At 49.9% G+C, this 23916-nt stretch overlaps 1 protein-coding gene across 2 annotated transcripts in view; it reads left to right on the top strand.

The window, feature by feature from the left end:
• The window catches only part of Nkain1 (sodium/potassium transporting ATPase interacting 1), a 46748-nt gene extending 32918 nt beyond the window's left edge, over positions 1-13830 (top strand). Inside the window, exons 2-7 of one of the 2 annotated variants that reach the window (XM_057784355.1) lie at positions 5262-5399; positions 7532-7612; positions 10176-10373; positions 11197-11257; positions 11740-11815; positions 11993-13830. In XM_057784355.1, the coding sequence (XP_057640338.1) occupies positions 5262-5399; positions 7532-7612; positions 10176-10373; positions 11197-11257; positions 11740-11815; positions 11993-12002 (564 nt within the window). In that variant the 3' untranslated portion in view covers positions 12003-13830. Of the gene's footprint in view, positions 1-5261; positions 5400-7531; positions 7613-10175; positions 10374-11196; positions 11258-11739; positions 11822-11992 lie in introns of both variants that reach the window. The other variant, XM_057784354.1, reaches the window with a different exon arrangement.
• Positions 13831-23916: the final 10086 nt, after the last annotated feature.

The raw sequence follows: 23916 nt of genomic DNA, 5'->3' as shown, positions 1-23916 counted from the left end.
GCCAGCTAGGATACTCTTTCAGCTGACACACAATAGTGCTGGCCCCAGGTGGAATCCCCCCCAGGTGGTCCAGTCTAGGGACTGGGAGCCCTCTCCCCTCAGGCTGTCCCTCCCAGCTGTCGCTGTGCTGAGCCCTAATGAGGGTTGCACTAGGGGGATCTCGGGGCTCCTTCCAGCCTGCGGCATCAGCTTCAGCCCAGCCCCTCATTTCACGGATGAGGGGCTGAGTCGAGTGCAATTTTATCAGCTGCCTCAGAAATCCACTAGGAAGGGGGGCTTCGAGGCACGCGAGGGGCTGCTGCCTCGTATAAGGACCAACTGTGCCTCAGACACCCCGCTAGCTGAGCGCTTTATGTGACAGAACACTTCACCAGTGGGGAAACTGAGGCTTGAAGAGGGAGAACCTGCCCAGGGTTGCAGGACGAGTCACTGACTAAACTGTGTTTCCATTCCAGTCTGCCGGACCCCAAATGGGAAGATTTGCTCCTCAGAATAGTCAGAGGCAGAAGGGCTGCTCTTTCCGTTCCTCTGGGACTCTTAGGGCGCCACCCTCCTCTTCCCCCAGACAGCCAGACTTCTGCAACTAAGGCATATGGCCGCACACTGGAGTATTGGCCAGGGAAGTAGTTGACTTGCAAAATCGATGGGCAAGGGCTGAGGTACCAGAGACTTCTGATAAAGTTCCATGGCCTTTTGCCCAGCCCCTTCCCTGCTTCCGTCCTAGCCAGCTTCCTGTGGCTGGGGTACATCCATCTGTATTATTCCCCACCCCCACTCCAGTTCCTACCTGGGATTGGGCTCCTGGGGTTGGAGTCTAGACAGACAAGAGCATCCTACTGAGACCAGAGGCAGTCCTGACAAGGGGCTGAAGGTTCCCATAGCAACAGCATCCCCCTCAGCTTGCAGCCACCTGATAAATAAATAATCAGGGTTTGGGGGTGGGGAGCTAAGGGCCTGGAAAAGGGCAGCCAGGCAGACTAGGTCTTGGAGGAGAGAAAGAGTGTGTGTGTCAGGCTTGAGGTATCTGGGAGAGGAGAGTTGGAGCATCCAGGTGGGAAGAAACACGCATGGTCAAAGTGATCAGACTTGTCCCGTTTGTGACCCCTAGACTTGGGGGTGTTAGAGAGCAGGAAGAACGCTTGAGTTAGAACTGAGGTTTCCAGCCCTTGCATTTGGATATATCGGGAGTGGACAGGGCCAGAAGGTTAGGTTTACGGTGAATGCCAGATACGGTGGAGTGGGTCTGTAAACCCAGCACTCTGGAGGCTAAGGCAGGAGGATCTTGAATTGCAGAACAGCCTGAACTCCGAGATCCTGTATGAAAAAAGAAAAATTGTATTCAGAGACCAACCAGTGGGTGATATGGCCAGCATTGAAGGTGCTGAAATAGCCTTAGGGTAGCGTGGTGATCCAAAGACTGTCAACCCCTGCTGGGACCTTGGGAGCATGGGAGAAGGAAAGAGAAGCAGACTTCCCAAGGATGCTTCTGGGAGGGTGCAATGCATGGGGTAGGGCCAAGGTCAGGGGATGGCAGTGTGGCAGTGGCACAGCCCAGGGAGGCCGCACATAACCCCATAGGCTCAAGAATCAAGATGACAGCCAGGTGATGATGGTGCATGCCTTTAGTCCCAGCGCTGGGAGTTCAAGGCCAACCTGATCTACATAGAGCAGTGGTTCTCAACCTTCCTAATGCTGCAACAGACCCTTTAATACAGTTCCTCATGTTGTTGTGACCCCAAACCGTAAAATGATTTCGTTGCTACTTCATAACCATAATTTTTCTACTGTTATTAATCATAATGTATGACAAAGTAACAGACCCCCAGAGACCACTTACGGCTTCTGGTTCTAGCAGCCTTCCCTGCCCTTCCACCATTGGCTGCACAAAACAACTTGGTGGCACACACCTGCAATCCCAGCATTCCAGGAAAGAAAGTGAGACAGGATGTCACCAGTAACCTTGGCTACCTGGTGAGTGTGAGCCCAGAGTGGGCTACATGAGACCCTGTGGCCAAAAAAATTAATTAATTAATTAATTAAAGGGCTGGGAAGATGACTCGGTAGTTAAAGCCCTTGCCACCGAGCGTGACAACCTGAGTTTGATCCTGGGAGCCACAGACGTCCAAAAGTTGTCCCTCTAGCTGCCACATGCTCACTGTAGCACATTCGCTGCACACATATAATAATGATAATAATAACAATAAAGTTGCATTTTATGAAAGATGGTGGTGACGCACACCTGGGAGCCGCGCAGCAGGAAGAGAGGTCAGGAAGTTTCTGGGAGTGCAAGACCAGCAACTGAGCTACTCACTGTGCGCCCAGGGTGGACTTGAACTCTGATTCTTCTGCTCCCACCTCCCAAGTGCTGGGATCATGGTCGTACACCATCAACTCCCAGCAAGCTCTTTAGTATCCAAGATGGGGTTTGCTTGCTTGCTTGATTTTCTGAGACAAGGTTTCTCTGTGTAGCCCTGGCTGTCCTGGAACTCGCTGGCCTCCAACTCAGGGATCCACCTGCCTCTGTCTCCCGAGTGCTGGAATTAAAGGCGTGTGCCACAATGCCAGACAGTATCCAAGATGTTTATTGGGCATGTTTCCCACTCATCTTGAGTCAAGGTGCACTTAGCTGGCAAATTAGAATAAAGCATTTTTAAAATTTATTTATTTGTTTATTTATTATTTTTTTTTTATTTTTGGTTTTTTCGAGACAGGGTTTCTCTGTGGTTTTGGAGCCTGTCCTGGAACTAGCTCTTGTAGACCAGGCTGGTCTCGAACTCACAGAGATCCGCCTGCCTCTGCCTCCCGAGTGCTGGGATTAAATGCGTGCGCCACCACCGCCCGGCCCAATTTTTTTATTTATTAATGCATATATTCTGTCTCCATTGTATGCCTGCAAACCAGAAGAAGCCACCAGATCTCATTATAGATGGTTGTGAGCCACCATGTGGTTGCTGGGAATGGAACTCAGGCCCTCTGAAAGAGCAGCCAGTGCTCTTAACCTCTGACTCTGAGCCATCTCTCCAGCCCCTTGAATAAAACATTTTATTGTATACATCCTCTCTCCATTTATGAATTTATCGTGTGTGTGTGTGTGTGTGTGTGTAGAGGCCCACTTATGCCAAAATGTACATGTGAGATCAGAAAACAGTTTACAGTATCGGTTTTCTCCTACCACATGGGCTTTGAAGATCGAACTTGGATTGTCAGACATGGTAGCAAGTGCTTTCTTTACCCACTGAGCCATCTCCCCACCCAACTCCCATACCAGTTTGAATTTTTAAAAGTGTCTTTTGTGTGTGTGTTTTGAGACAAGGTGCTACTGTGTAACCCAGACTGGCTCTGACTTGGGGTCCCTTTGTCTCTGCCTCCTGAGTCCTGGAATTATGGGGTATACTACTATATTACCACACTAGACAAAGGCCGTCTTGACATCTGTCTCTGAGGCCTGGGGTTTGTGGCTGGCCTTGTGCTGTATGATTCCCATCCCTCTTTTCACTATTTCCAAAGGGTGGGGACCTCAGAGCCTGCACAGGTGATGTATACTAACTGTTCTGAGATGTGGAGGAGCTAGTAGATGGGACACACTGCATGTCAAGTGGATGCTGACCCGGTCGGAGCTCAGCTCTGGAGTAGATAGGTGATGGCTGTGAGGGGCAGGATGCAGCATCCAGGGTTAGGGATGGAGCCACCTGGGGTCCTCCCACCCGTGGAAGGTGAGAGTCTAGCGAGCGGTATCTCCACAACCCAGGAGGCCTTGGGGAAAGGAAAGGAGGTGGAAGCTCCAGTTCTAAATGAAGTTGCTGAAAGCATAGAAGTCAGGGGACGGTAAGGCGGCATAAAGTCACCTGATGCTAGATCTGACAATGTGAACTTTATTCCTGGGACCTACGTGGTAGAAGAAGAGAAATGGCTCTTGCAGGCTGTCCTCTGGTCAGTGCGCGTGCGTGCGTGCGTGTGTGTGTGCGCGCGCACACACACACACACAGGTATACACGCACAAATAAATTTTTTTTTGTTGTTGTTTTTCGAGACAGGGTTTCTCTGTGGCTTTGGAGCCTGTCCTGGAACTAGCTCTGTAGACCAGGCACAAATAAAATTTAAAAAAAAGAGAGAGACAGTGGAGTGAGGAAGAGGACGTGCCTACCGAGTCCTTCCCCAAGGTCAGCCAGCCACCCAGTCGGGGCTGGATGATGGAGTCTATTAATCGTTGTGTATAGGTGAGGAGCCTGAGGCCCAGCAGGGCAGGTGACCTGGCCAAAGTCCCCCAGCAGACAGAGGCACACTCCCCTCTCCCCACCTGTGTCCCTTGACTCCGGAGCCAGGGCCCGCTGGGAAGCATGGTACCTTGGTATTTAGATGAGACAGGTGGCAGCGAAAGGTCTGCTCTGCCACCTGCCTGCTGTGTGACCTTGGGCAAGTCATTTGTTCTATCTGAACTACCCGTTCTCTTCTCACGATGACGTAACGAGCCCAGATCCGTCTTCCTGCCAAGGTGTATGCAGGGAGAGATGAACTTGGGATGCCTCTGACCATCTGCAGCGCCCTGTGAGGGCTGTCACCAGCAAGAGGCAGATGGGAAGGTGTCCAGGCCCAAGCCTGGCATGACCAGGCTCCCCTCATATCCTGCCCAAGCCTGCAGCTTCTTTGGTCTCTTCCCAAGCTGTGCCATCTGTGTGGTGGCATCAGCCTGTACCATCCTGCTGCCCTGGCAGGAAGAGACCTAGGGATCTCTCACTTGACCCAAGTCCCCCGGCCCCCCTTACTCATTCCTAAGCAAGCCCTCTGCTTCACTCTGGGGATGTTCTTGTTCGCTTTTAGTGCTGAGAAGCCAACCTAAGGTTTTGCACGTACTAGACAACTGCTTTCCCGCTGAACTATATTCTCAATCCCCCAATCTAGAAAAATTAATTACATTCATTTGTTTGGGGTAAGACTTGTGCATTATCAGAGGACCCATTGTGGGATTTGGTTCCCTCACCATTTGGGTCCTGGGGATCAACTCCAGGTAGTCAGGCTCAGTGGCCAGCACCTGGATCCTCTCAGCCATCCTGCCCCCCCCCCACCGCATGTATATTTGTTTTGAGAGATGGTCTTCCTGGGCTTGCCAGCAGGAAGGAGACCTGGCTCAGATTCCCACCCCTATCCCAAAGTCACGGTCAGCTGTAGAGGCCGGACTTCCTCTTGCGTTACTCCGGGCTGAGGGAATGGGTGTCTTTTCTGTCCTTTTGCATGGCAGTTGTCTCAGCCTGTCTCTTCCACAGGTGGCTGCGCTCCAGCGACAGATCTTTGATTTCCTGGGCTACCAGTGGGCTCCCATCCTGGCCAACTTCCTACATATCATGGCTGTCATCCTGGGCATCTTTGGCACCGTGCAGTATCGATCCCGATATCTCATTCTGGTACGTTCCTTTCCTTGCCCCTGTCTCCTACCCATGAGCCCAAAGGGACACAAATACCCAAACCTCAAAGTCATGCACTCACAATATACCAGAGTGGTATTTTTCACTAGAGAATCTTCCCAGGGGATAAACATAGGATATTTCATAAGCAAGATATGTCAACACGGGGCTGGAGAGATGGCTTAGAGTTTAAGAACACCGACTGCTCTTCCAGAGGTCCTGAGTTCAATTCCCAACAACCACATGGTGGCTCACAAACAATCATCTGTAATGAGATCTGGTGCCCTCTTCTGGCCTGCAGGGATACATGCAGGAGGAATACTGTATACATAATAGATGATTGATAGATAGATAGATAGATAGATAGATAGATAGATAGATAGATAATCTTTTTTTTAATATTTATTTATTTATTATGTTTACAATATTCTGTCTGTGTATGCCTGCAGGCCAGAAGAGGGCACCAGACCCCATTACAGATGGTTGTGAGCCACCATGTGGTTGCTGGGAAATGAACTCAGGACCTTTGGAAGAGCAGGCAATGCTCTTAACCTCTGAGCCATCTCTCCAGCCCCCTAGATAGATAATCTTAACAAGAGAGTTATGTCTCCTGTCCAGGGTAGGCCAGGCAGAGTGCTCAGTTCTACCTCTGTGTCCCATCATTAAAGCAGCTCCACCACCTCACCACGCAGCTGAGGAAGAGGTTCAGAGTGGTTAAGAGTCTTCCTCAGGTCACACAGCTAAGAAAGGCAGAGCCAGGTGTGGAGCGAGGGTTCCTTCCTACACTGTCACTGTCCATAAGCTATGGGGACAAAGAAGGAGTGGGCCGCATCCAGCTGTGTTTCCCAGGGTAGCAAGGAAGCACCAGGAAGTCACGGCTTCTGTCTCTACTGAGTGACATTCACTGTGGTCTGGCAGGCATGGTGATACATATCTGTAATCCTAGAATTTATGAGACAGAGGCAGTGTCATTGAGAGTTCAAGATAGCCTGGGCTACACAGTGAGACCCTATCTCAACAAACAAATGTGGTTTGTCTGAAGGTAGCTGACGTGGCCTTTTGAGATCAGTGGTTCCTGTGCTCCAGTCTCAGGGGTATGACAGCATTCCCAGAGCCCTCCCCTGCTAATGATCTGCTAGACTTTTAGCCTCAGACGCCCGCAGCCATGCGCCCTGCTGGGCCTCAGTACCTCTTCAGGCAGCCATATCAAAGAACAGCTTTTTTACTAGATTAACCTACATTCATTCTTGATACCTACCAGGACATGCGGTAGGTATGCAGGACATGCAGTGGTCCATCCTGCTCATTCTAGGTCACCCTTTGGTTCCTAAGGCAGCTCCACCATGCTGGCTCTGGTGGCAGCTTCCCTCACCCACTGAGTCATCCCACCAGCCCTTGCAGTTTGTGTTTTTTAAGATTTTATTTTTAATTAGGAAGGGTGCACTTGAGTGTGGGTACCTGAGGAGATCAGAAGAGGACATTGGATCCCTTGGACCTCAAGTTACAGGTGGTTGTGAGCCTGCCCTTGTGTGGATGCTGGGAATAAAAATCTCATCTAAACTGCTGAGCCATCTCTCCAGCCCCAGTTTGGTTTTGTGTTTTGTGTTGATTGATTGATTTTGAAACAGGGTTTTCTGGGTAGCCCTGGCTGTCCTGGAACCACTCTGTAGACCAGGCTGGCCTTGAACTCAAAGATCCACCTACCTCTGTACACTAGAAGAGAACACCAGACCTCATTACAGATGGTTGTGAGCCATCATGTGGTTGCTGGGAATTGAACTCAGGACCTCTGGAAGAGCAGCCAGTGCTCATAACCCCTGAGCCATTTATCCAGTCCCTCTCAATTTGTATTTTTAATAAACTACTCAATGTAATTGAAGTACACATAGAGGAGGTCGCTCCACAAGAGCCTGGGCTAAGGGCCAGCCCTTCCTCCCAGCTGTGTGATCCAGAGAAGCCGAGCCTTCCTCTGGGCCTTCATAGAGGGGAGCCGACATGCTTGTCTGCCCTGCAGGGCTGTGAGAAATGGATGTAGGCTTGTAACCTCTGCTATAAAGATCCCCCTGCCCTTGCAGTCTGTCTCGATTGAGCCGCCTCGGCCCCCACCCTGATCTCCCCTCTGCTTTCCTCAGTACGCAGCCTGGCTGGTGCTCTGGGTTGGCTGGAACGCCTTCATCATCTGTTTCTACCTGGAAGTTGGACAGCTGTCCCAGGTAAGCCTCTGGCCTGGTGGTGTGCAGGGCACAGCCTGACCTTTGCCGTCCCTACGGGGGGGACTGGGACAGTGTGTCTCCCGCACACCTTTCCCCCTCTGTACACTCAAGTAATCCATGCAGCCGCTTGACCTCCATTTCTGTCCCTGACCTCTTCTGCATGTCTCCCAAGCAATGATGGGACTGATGAGGCCAAGGAGCATTTGCTGTGAAGATGAGCTGAGGACTCTGTTGACCACAAGCTTAGTAAAAAAACCAAAGGTGTGTGCCGGCCTCGTGATAGAATGCTCAGGAAGGTGTGTGCGGTTGTATGATAGGGTGCTCGGGAAGGTGTGTGCTGGCAGCGTGATAGAATGCTCTTGGGAAGGAGGTGAAAATGTCACACGTGCACTCTTTAATACTTAAGCACAAAGACGTGGTGGACCCAGGGCTGGTCAATCTTTTTCAGAAAGGAAAGAGACTAAGTGGTATTTGTTCAGGGGAAATTGAACAAACTATGCCATGTGGAGAAGAGCTGAAGAAAGTAGAGGTGTGGAGCTGCAAGAAGAGCAAGCCCAAGAGACACAAATCCTGTTTGTAGATATGAAGGAGGCCACGTATGTGACTAAGAACTTTGGCTTCATGGTTTGACCCTGCTCCGTTTAAGTCCCTGCTTAACACTGCCCAGCAGTTTGACAACTGGGCAGATGGCCTCTTCTGAGCTTCAGTTAGCTCTTTCTTTAGATTCATTTATTATTTAGTGTATGCGTACAGGTGTGTGGTAATTACTTTTCTAATGCTGTGATAAAACACCATGACCAAGGCGACTTATAAAAGAAAGAGTTTAGTTTGGGTTTCAGAGTCAGAGTCCAGGATGGTGGAGCAAGGGCTTGCAGCAGAAACACCTGAGAACTCACATCTTGATCCACAATCCCTGGGCGAAGGGGGGGATCAGGGTGCTGGTAGAGCCTCAGAGCCCCACCCCCAGTGACACGCCCCCAACAAGACCACACCTTCTAATGCTTTCCAAACTGTCCCACCAACTGGGGACCAAATATTCAAACTTATGAACCTATAGGAGCATTCTTATTCAAACCACCACAGAGTGCTTTGTCTGGCTGTATGTCTCTCTGGACATCGTGTGTGCAGTGCTGGCAGAAACCAGAAGAAGGCAGATGAACCCTGGAACAGGAGTTACAGACAGATGAGAGCTGCCATGTGGGTGCTAGAAATAGAACCCTGGTCCTCTGGAAGGGCAGTCAGTGTTCTTAACTGCTGAAACATCTATATCCCACTGCATGTGGTGCTGGGGAGGGACCCCAAGGCTTCCTGTATGCTAAATAAGCACTCTTCTACCTGAGCCGCATCCCTGTCCCATGTCCTCCTCTAAACCAGAGATGGTTCTTTGGCCAAGTGCCTGAGTTCACATCCCCAACAACCACAATAAAAGCCCCCCCCCCCCAGTGGTGTGTATCTGTAACCCCAGTACTGGGAGAGGCAGAGAAGTGTTCCAAGGGATTTCAGGCCAGCCAGTCTAACCAAACTGTGAACTCCAGGGTCATTGAGAGGCCCTAACTCAAGAAATGAGGCAGGGTCAGAGAGGTGGTTCAATGGGTAAAACGCTTGTTTTGCAAGCCTGGTGACCCGGGTCAATCCTGGACCCTGCAGTGGAAGGCAAAATGAGAACCAACTCCCAAAAATTGTATTCAGACCTCTGGACATGTGCTGTGGCACTTGGCTACACACAGGTGTGCACATAGGCACGCACGCGTGCACACATACACACACACACCAGCAATAATAAATGTAAAAGAAAAAAAGGTGGGAGGGCAATTGAGGAAGCCAGCCAACTTTGACCTCTGGCCTCAGTATGTGCACGTGTACATTCACGTGTGTGCGTGTGTGTGTGTGTGTGCACACACACATACACTAAAGTACAAAATGGGCGTGGAGGTACACACCTTTAATCCTAGCACTCTGGAGGCCGAGGTAGGCAGTTTTCTATGTTTGAGGCCAGCCTGGTCTACAGAGCAAGTTCTAGGGCAGCCAGGACTACACAGAGAAACCTGTCTTGAAAAACAAAAACAGAAAAGTAGAGCCCATAGCAGCCCCATGTGGTTACGCAGGAGACGAAGCTCGATCCCGGGCCTGAGTGTTTGGCTTCTTGCCAGCGTGGTGGCTGTTGGTCTGACCGAAGGAGTAAAGGACTAAAGGCATTGATGGGCACAAGGCTGCACACCATGCCTTTCTCCATGTAACAAATGGGAGATTATGGAACAAGAAGAGAGATTTGTCCAGAGTCACACAAAGGGGACCAATGGAAGCTTGTATTGAGGATTTCACCAATGCCTGGGGAGTTAGACCCTGTGCCTGTTAGTATCCCTTCTAATTCTGAAATTCCGAGGCTCTACACTCACCCTTTTCCAAGGCACTGATAGTAGGGTGGTGTCTACATGATCATCTACTGCCACCTGCTGGCAGTGTGTGGACTTGCAGGCTGTGAGAGTGGGTGGTAGCGAGAGCCTGGGGAGTATCCTTCTGTCCCTCCCCACCGCTCAGTATCCCAGGCCCCTCTGCCCCCCAGGACCGGGACTTTATCATGACCTTCAACACATCCCTGCATCGCTCGTGGTGGATGGAGAATGGGCCCGGCTGCCTGGTGACTCCTGTTCTGAACTCGCGCCTGGCACTGGAGGACCACCATGTCATCTCCGTCACGGGCTGCCTGCTTGACTATCCTTACATTGAAGCCCTCAGCAGTGCCCTGCAGATCTTCCTAGCTGTAAGTCCTGTTCATCACCCACCCCATCTTCCCAGAAGTGCAGAGTCCAACCCATCCTGTTCTTTAGTCCCAGGTGTGGTGGCATATACCTCCAATTCCAACACTCAGGACAGGCAGAGGCAGGGGGATCAGGATCACAAGTTGGAGATCAGCCTAGAATACATAGTGAGTTTCAGATTCTCCTATCCCCCACCCGAGAGAGAGAGAGAGAGAGAGGAACCTATATACTACAGTCTCCCTTGGCTCCACCTCTCTCCTCCCCCCCTCCCCCAGCTTCCAAGAAGGGCATGGACAAGTTTCATGAATGGGACTAGACTTCAGGCCAGCTCCTGCTGGACTTCATTATCTAACACGCCATAGGACCCTGGATAAACCTAAGCTTTCTTCCTATTTGCATAGAAAAAATAGTGCCACCTTACAGAGTTGGGAGACTAAGAAAGGGGCTCCAAATAGGGGTCACAGCCAGGCACAGTGGTGTACACCTGTGACCCCAGCATTGGAAGGTAAAGGCAGGATCCAGAGCTCAAGGCCAGCCTGGGCTACTTGACACCATTAACCAGAGGACTAGCCCTCTCCTAAGCACTTTACACAGGCAGGGTCACATAATCCTTTCACTTAACAGTCTAGTGAGGCATGGCTTGGGCCGACCTGGGAAGCCTGAGACACAAGCTGCTTGTAGGAAGTCACTCACACACACACACAGTCTTTGAAGAGTTGGCATTTAACTTAAGTATTTGCTTTGGCCAGGGTGCTGAGTCGGGTGGATAGAGGGGGCAGGGACAACTTGTCTTGCTCTTCTTGACTGTCACCTCCCCCCCGCCAGCTGTTCGGCTTCGTGTTTGCCTGTTATGTGAGCAAAGTGTTCCTGGAAGAGGAGGACAGCTGTAAGTGCGGCTCCCCCAGGGAAGTGGGGCGGTCTTTTCAGCACCGTGGACAGGGCTTCCTCCCCTCCAGAGAGCCCCGGGGGTCAGCTTGGGGACCCCTTTCTAAGGAAAGAAGAGAGGGCAGGGGTGCATGAGGTCTTCGTACCCATTCTGGGTTAGGACTCAGATGACCAGGTGCTTAGTCCAAGGCCCCAGAATCGCCCGTTCCCATTGCTGGCTCTAACCCGATTGAAGGTCTTAGAGCCTTAGGGCCTTCCTTTAGCCTGGCCACCTCTCTCCTACTGCTGCCACTTGAGAGGGGGCACACTTGTCCCTCCCCTCTCCCACGCACGCCCCACTCTAGTTCCTCGTCCTGATCACGGGCATGGCCGTTCCTGGCACCACTCACCCCTCAGGCCGTGCTACCCAGGGAATGGAGTCCAGTCCTGGGTTTTTCACCTTCAGAACTCAGTCTCTCATAACTCACCCCTTTCCTCCCGCAGTCGACTTCATCGGTGGCTTTGACTCCTATGGGTACCAGGCGCCGCAAAAGACATCGCATTTACAGCTACAACCTCTGTACACGTGGGTCCCTGTGCATGGGGGCGGGGAGGTGGTGACTCGGTGTGGCTGGAGGCGGAGTCTGTAGTGTTGGTGGAGAGAAGGATGCAGAGGACGCATGGGCACCCTGGTCTGTCTGCTCACCTACTCGCAGACCTGCAGATGCACCCCCTAAAACGTCTTTGTTTCCTGCAGGTCGGGGTAGCTTCTGCCCGGCACCTACCCGCGTACCTGGGCAACTGGAGTTAGAAGCCGCCGCGCTGTAAGGAGCTTGGATCACGATGGGCAGGCGCTCTCCTTGGCTGCCCACGGGCTGACTGCACCTTGCGCAGCCTCTTCTGGATCTACCGCCCCTGGAGCAAATGCGGACTGAGACTCAAACTTGGACTTGACCTGTCTCTGGCCATGGCCCTTAGCAGCCGGACTTCAGGGTTGGGACAGGACGGGACTGGGGGGAGGGGGAATCGCTGGGTTTGTATTTTTTTTAATCTCAGCCTTGGTACGTGCCAGGGTCTTCCTCTTTCTTCAGATTCGCTCCTTACCTAGTATTTTGCCCTCAGTTCAAACAGCAAGACAGTCGGACTCATCCCCATCTCATCCCTCGTGTATCTGCCCTGGGGAACGACACTATGAACTAGGAGCAGGAGTCCTGGGCTCCAGCTGCAGGGGCATCTCTGACATCCTGCGTGACATCTGGCAGAGCCTTTGCTCTCTCTGGGCCTCAGTTTCCCCACCTCAGATAATTAAAATAATCCCTGAGCAGATGACACTTCTGGTGCGCTCATTTCTCAATTCCCTGGGCTACAGTGCAGATGGGAAAACTGAGGCCCAGAGACGTGAAGTGACTCGTTTGAAGCCACACAGTAAGGCTTTAGTGGAGGCAGGCTTTGAATCCCGCAGGCTCTAGTTTTAAACTCTGCAACCCAGGATCTGGCCTCCGGACTTGGTTTACACGCCCCCTTGCAGCATGGGCATTCCCACACACTCACATGCCATCACCACCACTCACCAGCTCCACTCTTAAAGCAATATACCAGTTTCTTCTCTTGTTGGGAACCAGACAGACAGAGCCCAAAGCCTTGAGTTCAGCCTGACCCACAGGAAACCTTTGTAGACTCAGCCTGCCCTTCTTTGGCAAACCTTCGACCCTCATCCTCCAGGAAAGCAGGGCCACCCCTCATCCTACCCTCCAACAGGTCCTTAAGCCTGGGTCTCCTATCCCTTCCTGGAGACAAGCAGAGAGGAGGCCTGTCCTCATCACCTCCCTCCACAGATGCCCTGAGGACCCTGTGTCCTGAGTACTGCTTGGTGATATGTCCAGAGAGTAGACGTCAGTGCCCCATCTCTGGAACTGGAGCCTCCCTGACTAAGAAACCTGTTAGAGAGCTTGGGCAGTGAAGACAGTTTTGTCACACCGTGGTGACCACGCCCTTTCCCATTCTCCATTCCAGGCTTTCCTGAGCTAGGATGACAAACCTACTCCACTGTCCCATCCAAAATGCTACACGGAACAGCCAGGCCCAGGAGCCCCTCTGGTCCTCACAGGTCCCTGGCTGGTGAGCCACATCAGAGGGCGACAGACTTCCTTTAGGCCTGGCTGCCTCTTGCCACCTGCAGCCCTCGCTTCTCCCATCCCTTCCCCAGGCCTCTTTCTACTCAAGGGTTTAGCCACTAATGATTTGAAGACTTTAGGTTTTATAAGCCGGGTTTTGCAGGGGGACTGGGTCTGCTTCTCGGTGAGACCTTATGGACTGGGACCTCCCTGGTATCCATGCAGGTGGTTTGATTAAAAAAGGTGTTTTCTTCACTGTGTGCCTGTCCTGCCCTACGGTCAGAAAGGCCTCCAAAGGGGAAAGTCCCTGCCAAAAAAATGGGCAAAGCTGGGTGGTCATTTCACTTTTAACATAGATACATACATTTATCTTTCTGTTTGAGACAGGGTCTCTCTTTGTAGCCCTGGCTGATCCAGAACTCACTATGTAGACCAGGGTGGCCTTGAACTCATAGACGTCTGTTTGCCTCTGCCTCTAAAGTGCTGGGATTAAAGGATTGTGCCACACCACACTTGCCCTTTTTGAAATATTTATAATAATTTGTGTTGGGGGACTGTGTGCCACATGTGGGGTTCAAAGGACAGCTTCGTGGAGTTTGTTTTCTCATTCTACCTTTTTTTCCTTTCACTCTGTTTGTTCGTGTGTGTGTGTGTGTGTGTGTGTGTGTGGTGTGGGAGTGGACTGACGTGTACAAGCCACAGAGCACACGTAGAAGTCAGAGCACCACTCGCTAGAACCAGTTCTCTTCTACCATGTGAATACCATTGAACTTAGGCTCCCAGACTTACTTAGCAAGTGCCTTTTCCGGTGGAGCTAACTCCCCTTTGTGAGTTTGTCTTGAAACTGGGTTTCACTATGTAGCTCAGTCTGTCCTAGAATTCATACTCTTCCTCCTTCAGGCTCCTCGGTGCTGGATTATGAGTGTGCACCACCTTGCTTAGCCTTTATTACGTATTCCTGAGGCCCTGGCTTCTGCCTCATACTGGCTTTGTAACTTTGGGCAAGTCACTGTCTCTGCCTTCCCCAAAACAGACTGAGGCCAGGCGGTGGTGGCGCACGCCTCTAATCCTAGCATTTGGGAGGCTGAGGCAGCGGTTCTTGTGAATTTGAAGCCAGCCTGGTCTACAGAGCAAGTTCCAAAACAACCAGGGCTGTTCAGAGAAATCCTGTCCCCCCAAAAGAGGCGGGGGGGGGGGAAGAAATGCAAAATGCTTTCTATTTTGTTTTCTTGGTAAGTGCCCATTCTGATGTTATTTCTGGGTCTCTTTTGCATCTTGGCTCATTTCTCTTCTTGAAAGCTGATTCCCTTGCTTTGAATTAGCTGAGCTATGTTTTGGTCACTGTTCGATTGCTGTGAAGAGACACCATGACCACGGCAAGTTATAAAAGAAAGCATTTTAACTGGGGGCTTGCTTCCAGCTTCAGAGGGTGAGTTCCTGGCCATTGTGGTAGGGAAAGTCTGGTGGCACACAGGCAGGCATGGCACTGCAGCAGTAGCTGAGAACTTACATCTGATCTGTAGGTTGCAGGCTGAGAAAAAGTGAGACTGGGCTTTTTGAAAACTCAATGCCCACTCCCAGGAACACACCTCCTAATCTTTCCTAATCAGTCCACCAACTGGGAATCAAACATTCAAATACATGAGCCTGTGGGGGCAGTTCTCATTCAGACTACCTCAAGATGGCAGTCGGTGCTTTCCATATGGATTCCTGTCTCCTACCCTTGACAGTCTGGATCCTTCTGGTGACATAGCCCAAGAATCAGTGTTTCCAGTTGACCCTGGATCTTGGAACACCTCCCCAGTCATACATGTGAAGCTGCTGCTTGCTCTTTTACAGTGACTCTTCCTGAGCCCAGGTCTTACACGAGGACACCCAGGTACCCTGTACTACATCTGGGGACCATGCTTGGCCATGGCATTCAGAGAGGAAACTGAGAGCCCAGGGCAGGAATCAAAGTATAGGAGGTGAACATGATGTGTGGGGTAAGATAATGGGATGGCAAACCCTGTCTCGAAAAACCAAAAAAAAAAAAAAAAAAAAAAAAAAAAGATAATGGGATGGCTGGAGGGAGTACCACTGGGGATGAATAGCTTCCTATTAAGATGACCCATTGCCGCAACTTTAATAAAACTTCAGTGCCTTTTTCTTTCTTTTTGAAACAGAGTCTATATAGCCCTGGCCAGCCTGAAACTTTCCTTCCTTCCTTCCTTCCTTCCTTCCTTCCTCCCTCCCTCCCTCCCTCCCTCCCTCCCTCCCTTCCTTCCCTCCCCCTCTCCCTCCTTAGATAGGGCTTGTTATACTATTCAGGTTGTCTTGAATTCCTGGGCTTAAGCATTCTCCCACCTCCCCCTGGACCATAGACATGTGTCATCACAGCCCCAAATTCTTGAGCAACCTCCTCCCAATCACTGAGATAGTTACCCAGCCTTTGAAAATACTAAAAGTCTGGGCTGGAGAGATGGCTCAGCAGCTGAGAGCACTTGCTCTTGAAGAGGACCTGAGTTAGGTTCCCATCATCCACATGGCTGCTCACAACCATCTGTAACTCTAGTTTCAGGGAATCCAATGCCTTCTTCCCTCCTTCGGTACCAGGCACATGTATGGTGCAGGCATGCATGCAGGAGAGACTCATACATAAAAGTAAAGGCATATTTACTTTTAAGTCATTGGAGATCCCACTCTAGTCTTCATGGTCTCCTGAATACCCACTAAGAGATGTGATTTAGGAGTTGTGGATATAGCTCAGTTGGTAGAGCCTAGCACGTATGAAGCCTGGTACCACATAAACCGCATTCAGTTATACACACTTGTAATCCCAGAATTTGGGAGAGAAGCAGGAATTCAAGATCATCCTCAGAATATATAGAGTTAGAAGCTAGCCTGAGATGCTAGACCCCATCTCAACAAGCAAAAGAAAGTGACATCCTTGTCAGAATAATGCTGAGTATCTCCACTTGCCAGTCAGGAGACCAGGGTTTAATTCCTGATGACATCCTTTGGAGCTAAAGAAATGGCCTGGTGGTTAAGAGCACTTGCTACTCTTGCAGAGGACTCAGTATGATTCTCAGTACCCACATAGGACTTGCAACCATCTGTAACTTCAGTTCCAGGGGATCCAATGCCTTTATCTGCCTTCCACTGGCACCAGACATGCATGCAGGCATAATACTTGTGAAGAGGAAGGAGGAGGAGGGAGGGAGGGAGGGAGAGAGAGAGAGAGAGAGAGAGAGAGAGAGAGAGAGAGAGAGAGAGAGAGAGAGAGAGGAACCGCAAATGGGAATACACCTTTGATCCCAGCACCTGGGAAGCAGAGGCAGGTGGATCTCTGAGTTCCAGGACAGCCAGGGCTATACAGAGAAACCCTGTCTCAATAAAACAACAAATAAAGAAAGAAGATAAAAAGTAAAGAACAGCTTGGTTGGGTATCTCAGGCCCCAGATACATCCTGGTTGGACTGCACATGACTGTGCTGATATGGCCATGTCACCACTTGAGCTCAGTGACTCAGCTGCGGGACAGAGAATGTCAGTTCTCAAAGGCGGCACCAACAAGCCTTGTGGTTGCTCCGTAGCAAACACTTTCTGTGCCCTGGGCCAGAGTTTCTTGTTCCCTGCTAGTTGAGCCATTGGTGCTGGCGGCATTTCTTTTCTTTTTTTTTTTTTAAGATTTATTTATTCATTATGTATACAGTGTTCTGTTTGCATGTATGCCAGCAGGTCAGAAGAGGGCACAAGATCTCATTACAGATGGTTGTGAGCCACCCTGTGGTTGTTGGGAATTGCACTCAGGACCTCTGGAAGAACAGACAGTGCTCTTAACCTCTGAGCCATCTCTCCAGTCTCCCCCTTTTTAAAAAAGGTTTATTTATTATGAATACAGTATTCTACCTGCATGTGTGTCTGTAGGCCAGAAGAGAGCACCAGATCTCATTACAGATGGTTGTGAGCCATATGGTTGCTGGGAATTGAATTTAGGACCTCTGGAAGAGCAGTCAGTGCTCTTAACTGCTGAGCCATCTCTCCAGCCCCGCTGGTTGCATTTCATATTCAGTTGACATCCAGCAGTTTCCTACCTGCCCGGATACTATTGACCTGAGATCTTCATCCCATAGGGTCAATATCCCATATGCATCTTGTATGTAGGTGGTAAGGTGAAGTTCTGGGGAAGATAAGTTTGTATTTTCATTGGTACACAGTTTTAGGGCTGGAGGGGATGGCTCCTGGGTTGAGAGCACTGACTGCTCTTGCAGAGGACCGGAATTTGGTTTGCAGCACCACATCAGACAGCTCACACCGTTCCAGCTGCCTTTAACTCCAGCTCCAGGGGATCCAATGCCTCCACCCCCCATGGGCACCTGCATTTGCTTGCACAAACCCACACACAGACCTAATTAAAACAAAAATAATAAACTATAAAGTATATGGTTCTACATGGGACCTTGAAAAGCACCAATCTGATTTGGGATTTCTCTCTGTATGCTGTGATTACCATTAGTGAATAAAGAAACTGCTTTGGACCTATAGCAGGGTAGAACTTAGGTAGGCGAAAAAAAAAAACTTAGGTAGGCGTAGTTAGGCAGGGAAAACTGAACTGAATGCTGAGAGAAGGAAAGGTGGAGTCAGAGGGAAGCCATGTAGTCCTGCTGGAGACAGACCGCCAGAACTTTGCTGGTAAGCCACTGCCACGTGGCAATACACAGATTAATAGAAATGGGTTAAATTAATATGTAAGAGCCAGTAAGAAGCTAGAGCTAATGGGCCAAGCAGTGTTTTAAATAATATAATTTCTGTGTAACTATTTTGGTTCTGGGCAGCTGGGATGAATAAGTTGTCTCCTCCAACACCAACCCATCCCCAAAACCATATGTGTGTGCAGTTTTTCTTGTTATTGTTGTGATTTTCTGTTTCGTTTGTTTGTTTAAGGCAAGGTCTGATTATGCAGCCTTGGCTGGCCCTGACAAACTCCAGATCCTCCCACCCCAGCTACCTGAGTGCTGGGATTACAGGCATCTGGTACACCAACCTGCTGATAAATATTTTTTTTTATTTTTTATTTTTTATTTTTTTTGGTTTCTTTTTGAGACAGGGTTTCTCTGTGGCTTTGGAGCCTGTCCTGGAACTAGCTCTGTAGACCAGGCTGGTCTCGAACTCACAGAGATCCGCCTGCCTCTGCCTCCCGAGTGCTGGGATTAAAGGCGTGTGCCACCATCGCCCGGCCTGATAAATATTTTTTGAGTGTATGGTAAATAATTAGACAATAATTATATGGTGCCTAAGAACACGGGGGGGGGGAGGTGAGATAGACTCCAGAAATAGCTCAGATTCCAGATACGTCCTGGTTCTAGGTTCTACCTCACAGCTATGTGGTACATGGTCATGCCGTTATAAGCTTAACTTACATATGGGAGAACGCTACCATTTTACGGGGTAGTGTGGAGCCGCTCTTGAACATAGCTATTAGTACGTACAAAATGCATGCTAGTGGAAGTGGGTAAGCCTTCCTCATCCTCCAGTCTCAACCCACTCTCCTATGATCCTACAAGACAACAAAGTCCTCAGCACTCAAGGAGGGGAGGTACTTGCCCCAGGATTATGCAGCAAAGCTGGGACCTGCTAGGACTCTGGACACTTAGGACCCTAGTGCGGGCCGCGGGGTAGCAGGGCTGTGGAGCAAGCCACTGACTCTCCCAGGCCAGCCGCTTGCATTGGCGCCCCCTCTGTGCTTTCCCCACCTAGAGCCCCCCATGCTCCCCCCACCATCTCCGCAGGAAAGAACCTCTGGACCCGCAACTCCCAGCCTCAGTCCCGCCCTGTGCCGCCCCTCCAGCCAGCTTTCCTCCCTCTCCGCTCAGCTTCGGCAGGACCTCCCGCCCACCTCTGTCTCCCAAGGCAGAGTACCAACTTCCACTTTCTCCGGGCCCAGTCCGGGACCCCACCATAGCTCGGCTCCAGAAATGGAAAAAATAACCAGTCTAGTGCCGAAGGTCAAGCTACGAGCAACCCCGCCCCATCTACCTTGGTTCCGCCCCTGACTAGGCCCTGCCCCCTGCTTATCGCGCCACGCCCCATACAGCTGCTCACTAGTTTCCCCAGGCTCCGCCCATAGTTTGGTCCCGCCCACTGGATAGGCTCCTCCTAACCCCGCTCTGACTACTACCCACTCAGACTCCATCCCCAATTTGGTCCCGCCCCCAGATTTTCCTGGCCCCGCCCCCTATTTGGCTCCTGCTCCTCCTGGCTCAGCCCCACCCCTGCTCTCCTTTGTTCCCGCTGGGATCACCGCCTTCGTGGGGAGCTGCGGAATTCTCGAAGCCTGGCCCTCTTGAGGTCCAGTTCGTCCTTGTTCCCCGACTCCTTTGTCTGCTTTGTCTAAGAGGTGTGTGTGCGAGCGCTGGGCCATCCGTTACTTTGTTCCCTAGAACATTATCCTGGCCCAGCCCTCCTACATGGGGAGTATGGATGGATTATGCAGCACATAAATGATCGCCTTGTGGACCCCTGGTCTCGGTAACCTGTTTCCAGCTGCGGGTGGGAGCAGAGAAACCGGTACCCGGTACCAGTCGGAAGGGAACCCAGCTGCCGGCACCCGCCTTCTCAAGGTCTCCGCCGAAAAAAAAAATGAACTCCTTCCCCACGGCCCCACCCTGTCCCTCATTCCACCTCGTCGCTCATCCCACATTTTATATCCTGTCTTTGTCTCACCTTATCTCTCAGACACATTCGCACCTTAACCCAGTCACCCTAAGGTACAATCGAGCCATAAGTGGGCTGGAAAAAAAATGGCTCTGCAATTAAAAGCACTTGCTGCTTTGGCAAAGAACCATCATAGTTCTGTTCCTGGTACTTGCCTTATAAGTTCAGAGGGTGTCTGTGTGAGTTTTTTCCTCCCAGGGCAATTTGTTTTGTTTTGTTTATCTATTTTTATTTTATGTGCATTGGTGTTTTGCCATGGGTGTCTGGTCCCCTGGAACTGGAGTTACAGACAGTTGTGAGCTGCCATGTGGATGCTGGGAACTGAACTTGAGTCTGGAAGAGCAGTCAGTGCTCTTAGACAGTGAACCATCTCTCCAGCCCCGCCCCCTACACATGGCAGTTTGTAATTTAGATTCTCTTATTTTATTTTATTTTTTTTTTATTTTTTTATTTTTTATTTTTTTTTTGGTTTTTCGAGACAGGGTTTCTCTGTGGCTGTGGAGCCTGTCCTGGAACTAGCTCTGTAGACCAGGCTGGTCTCGAACTCACAGAGATCCGCCTGCCTCTGCCTCCCAAGTGCTGGGATTAAAGGCGTGCGCCACCACCGCCCGGCCCTCTTATTTTATTTTAATATCTGGGGTGCTGGGGTTCATCATACCCAGCGCCTTATGAATGGTGGTAAGCATTTCTAACAATGAATTACAACCTAGCCCCTCCTCTTGCACCATGTGTATTCGTCACCAGGGTTGGGGAGGAGGCCAGAAGAGGGTGTCAGAGCCCCTAAAACAAGTTATAGACAGCTGTGAACACTGAGAGCCAAACCCTGATCTTCTACAAGAGCAGCAAGTATTCTTAGCTGCTCAACCATCTCTCTAGCCCCGTCCTATTTTTAAACTTTAATTAAGGCATTTAAATACCCGTTTGTAGACTACAGAGTGATATTTCAGTACAGGTTTATAAGATATAATAAGTTTTATGAATTTTTACAAGTAAAACTCCCTGTAATTCATGCCCTTATAAAGATACAGAGAATGTCTAAAAATTAAAGTAAATAAATAAATAAATAGCACAGGACTGGAGAGCTGGTTCAGTGGATTAGAGAACTGGCTGCTCTCCCAGGGACTAAAGTTTTATTCTAGGCACCAACATGGTGGCTCATAACTGTTTTTAGCTCCAGTTCCAGGGGATCTGATGCCCTCTTCTGGCCTCCGAGGACACTGCATGCATATGGTGCGTGCACAGACATAAACACTGGTAATACAATAAAACAGCTTCCTGAAGCCAGGCAGTAGTGGCACACGCCTTTAATCCCAACACTTGGGAGGTAGAGGCAGGTGGAACTTTGTGAGCTTGAGAACAGCCTGGTCTGCAGAGTGAGTTCCAGGACAGCCAGGGCTACACAAAGAAATCTTGTCTCAAGCCGGGCGGTGGTGGCGGCGCACGCCTTTAATCCCAGCACTCGGGAGGCAGAGGCAGGCGGATCTCTGTGAGTTCGAGACCAGCCTGGTCTACAAGAGCTAGTTCCAGGACAGGCTCCAAAACCACAGAGAAACCCTGTCTTGAAAAACCAAAAAAAAAAAAAGAAAAAAAAGAAAAAAAAAGAAGAGAAATCTTGTCTCAAAAAACAAAAATAGCTCCCTGGAAGATCTTTGGGATCCCTTCCCAATGCCTCTGTACTTCCAGCATCTGTCATCATAGGGTAAATTGTTTTATTCTGTTTGTTTGTTTATTGAGACAGAGTTGCTCTACATAGCCCTGACTGTCCTGGAACTCACTGTGTAGACCAAAGTGGTCTCAAACTCCTAGAGATCCAACTGCTTTCCCAGTGCTGGGGTTAAAAGTGTACACTAGTGTCAGAAAAGCAGGTGGCAACTAGCGTTCAGATGTCAACTCACCAGAGTCGTCTACCTGACCACCTACATATACATGTGCCCGTAAGACTGAGATGCAATCATGAGATTACATATACCCATCACATGAGATTACACACTACAACGCAAGTGTAGGGGAGACACCAAGCTGCTTCAGCAAAAGTGAGCAACAGCTTTCAGAGTGGATGGTCCTGCAGACCTTGTCTAGACAGGATTAATCCTCCCTCCCTCAGATAACCATGCCTCTGGTGGGTTGACATCTGAACACTAGTTGTCCCCTGCTTCTCATGGCCCGTGAGAACCACCACACCCAGCGGGTTGTGTCTTAATATAAATGGAAAGGCAGGTGTTTTAGCCTCACATGATCCTGTATGCCTGCAACCCCATCACTCCTGTGGCTGGAGGAACAGGAGGATTTCCAGTTCAAAGCCAGTCTGGTTTACATAGAAGGACTCCTCAAAAGACAGGGGATGGAGAGACTGGAGAGATGACCGAAGGGTAAGAACACTTATTGGGCTTCTATGGGCGGCTAACAACCATCTGTAAGAAGAGACCCACCACTCTTCCCTGTCCCATAGTAGAGCCTGCACCAGTGTGGCTTTTGCCTACATGGAAATACACATACACAGTTGTTTTTTTGTTTTTGTTTTTTGTTTTGTTTTAATTTGGGCTGGAGAGATGGCTTGGAGATGAAGAGAATGTCGTGCCCTTGCAGAGGACATGTTTGGTCCACAGCATCCTCCCCATCAGCTCACAACTGCCTGTAGCTCCAGCTGCAGGGGGCTCCAACCCTTCTAGTGTCCCTAATACCAGTACTCAATGTGCACAAACCCACAGACAGGCACATAACAGAAACAGTAAAAGTTAGGGCTGGAGAGCTCGCTCGGTGATTAAGAGCTTTTCGAGAGGACCCAGGTTCAATTCCCAGCACCTACATGGCAGCTCACAACTGACCCACCACCCATGGCAAAACACTAATGCACATAAAATAAAAATAAATAAAAAGTGAATTTTTTAAAAAATTATTATGTATATGAGTGTACGCCTGTAGGCCAGAAGAGGGCACCAGACCTCATTACAGAGGGTTGTGAGCCACCATATGGTTGCTGGGAATTGAACTCAGGACCTTTGGAAGAGCAGGCAATGCTCTTAACCTCTGAGCCATCATCTCTCCAGCTGGGCTCTAAATCTTTTATTAAAGATTGTTTTTTAGGGGCTGGAGAGATGGCTCAGTGGTTAAGAGCATTACCTGCTTTTCCAAAGGTCCTGAGTTCAATTCCCAGCAACCACATGGTGGCTCACAACCATCTGTAATGAGGTTTGGTGCCCTCTTCTGGACTTCAGGCATACCCGCAGAAAGAATATTGTATACATAATAAAAAAAAAAAAAAAAAGATTGTTTTTTATTTCTCTTGAGTAAAAGCAGGAAGGTTGGGTCATAGGGTAATTGTGTGTGATTTTATCAGAAACTGCCAAACAGCTGTGTAAAGTGTTCCTACCATCCCACAGGCTCACCAGCAGTGCCAACACCCTTGTGAGCAGTTGGCATTTCCAGTCTTCTTTCAATTCTCCTGGGCATCGTTAACTCTTAGCGGCATTGGCTTTCTCTCTGTCTGTCTGTCTGTCTGTCCATGTGTGTGTGGTGTGTACATATTCATGTGGGTATATGAACATATGGACATGTGAGTGATATCAATAAAATTTTGTTAAATGGGTAAATGATGGTAAAAGAAGGCCCCAGGGGCTCCCGCGGACAATGCAAGCTGATTTATTTCTGCTCCTTTTCTTTCTTTCCTTTTTTTCTTTTTTTTTTAATAGCACTTCCTGTCTGTCAGCTGCTGGGTGAACGCTGAAAACGCCCCTCTATTATTGTTGAGTAGTATTACCCCACCCTTCTGGTAACAGGACACCTATTTTTCTCAAGGGGGTTGTCTTTCTCCTCTCAACCCACACTTCCATCAACTCCAGGGCAGGTGACTCAGGCCAGACCAGTCAGACCCT

This window comes from Chionomys nivalis, chromosome 11 (assembly GCF_950005125.1).
Source record: "Chionomys nivalis chromosome 11, mChiNiv1.1, whole genome shotgun sequence".
Taxonomy (NCBI): Eukaryota; Metazoa; Chordata; class Mammalia; order Rodentia; family Cricetidae; genus Chionomys; species Chionomys nivalis.
Note: the sequence above shows the minus strand (reverse complement) of the source record. Positions and strands in the feature narration are given on the sequence as shown.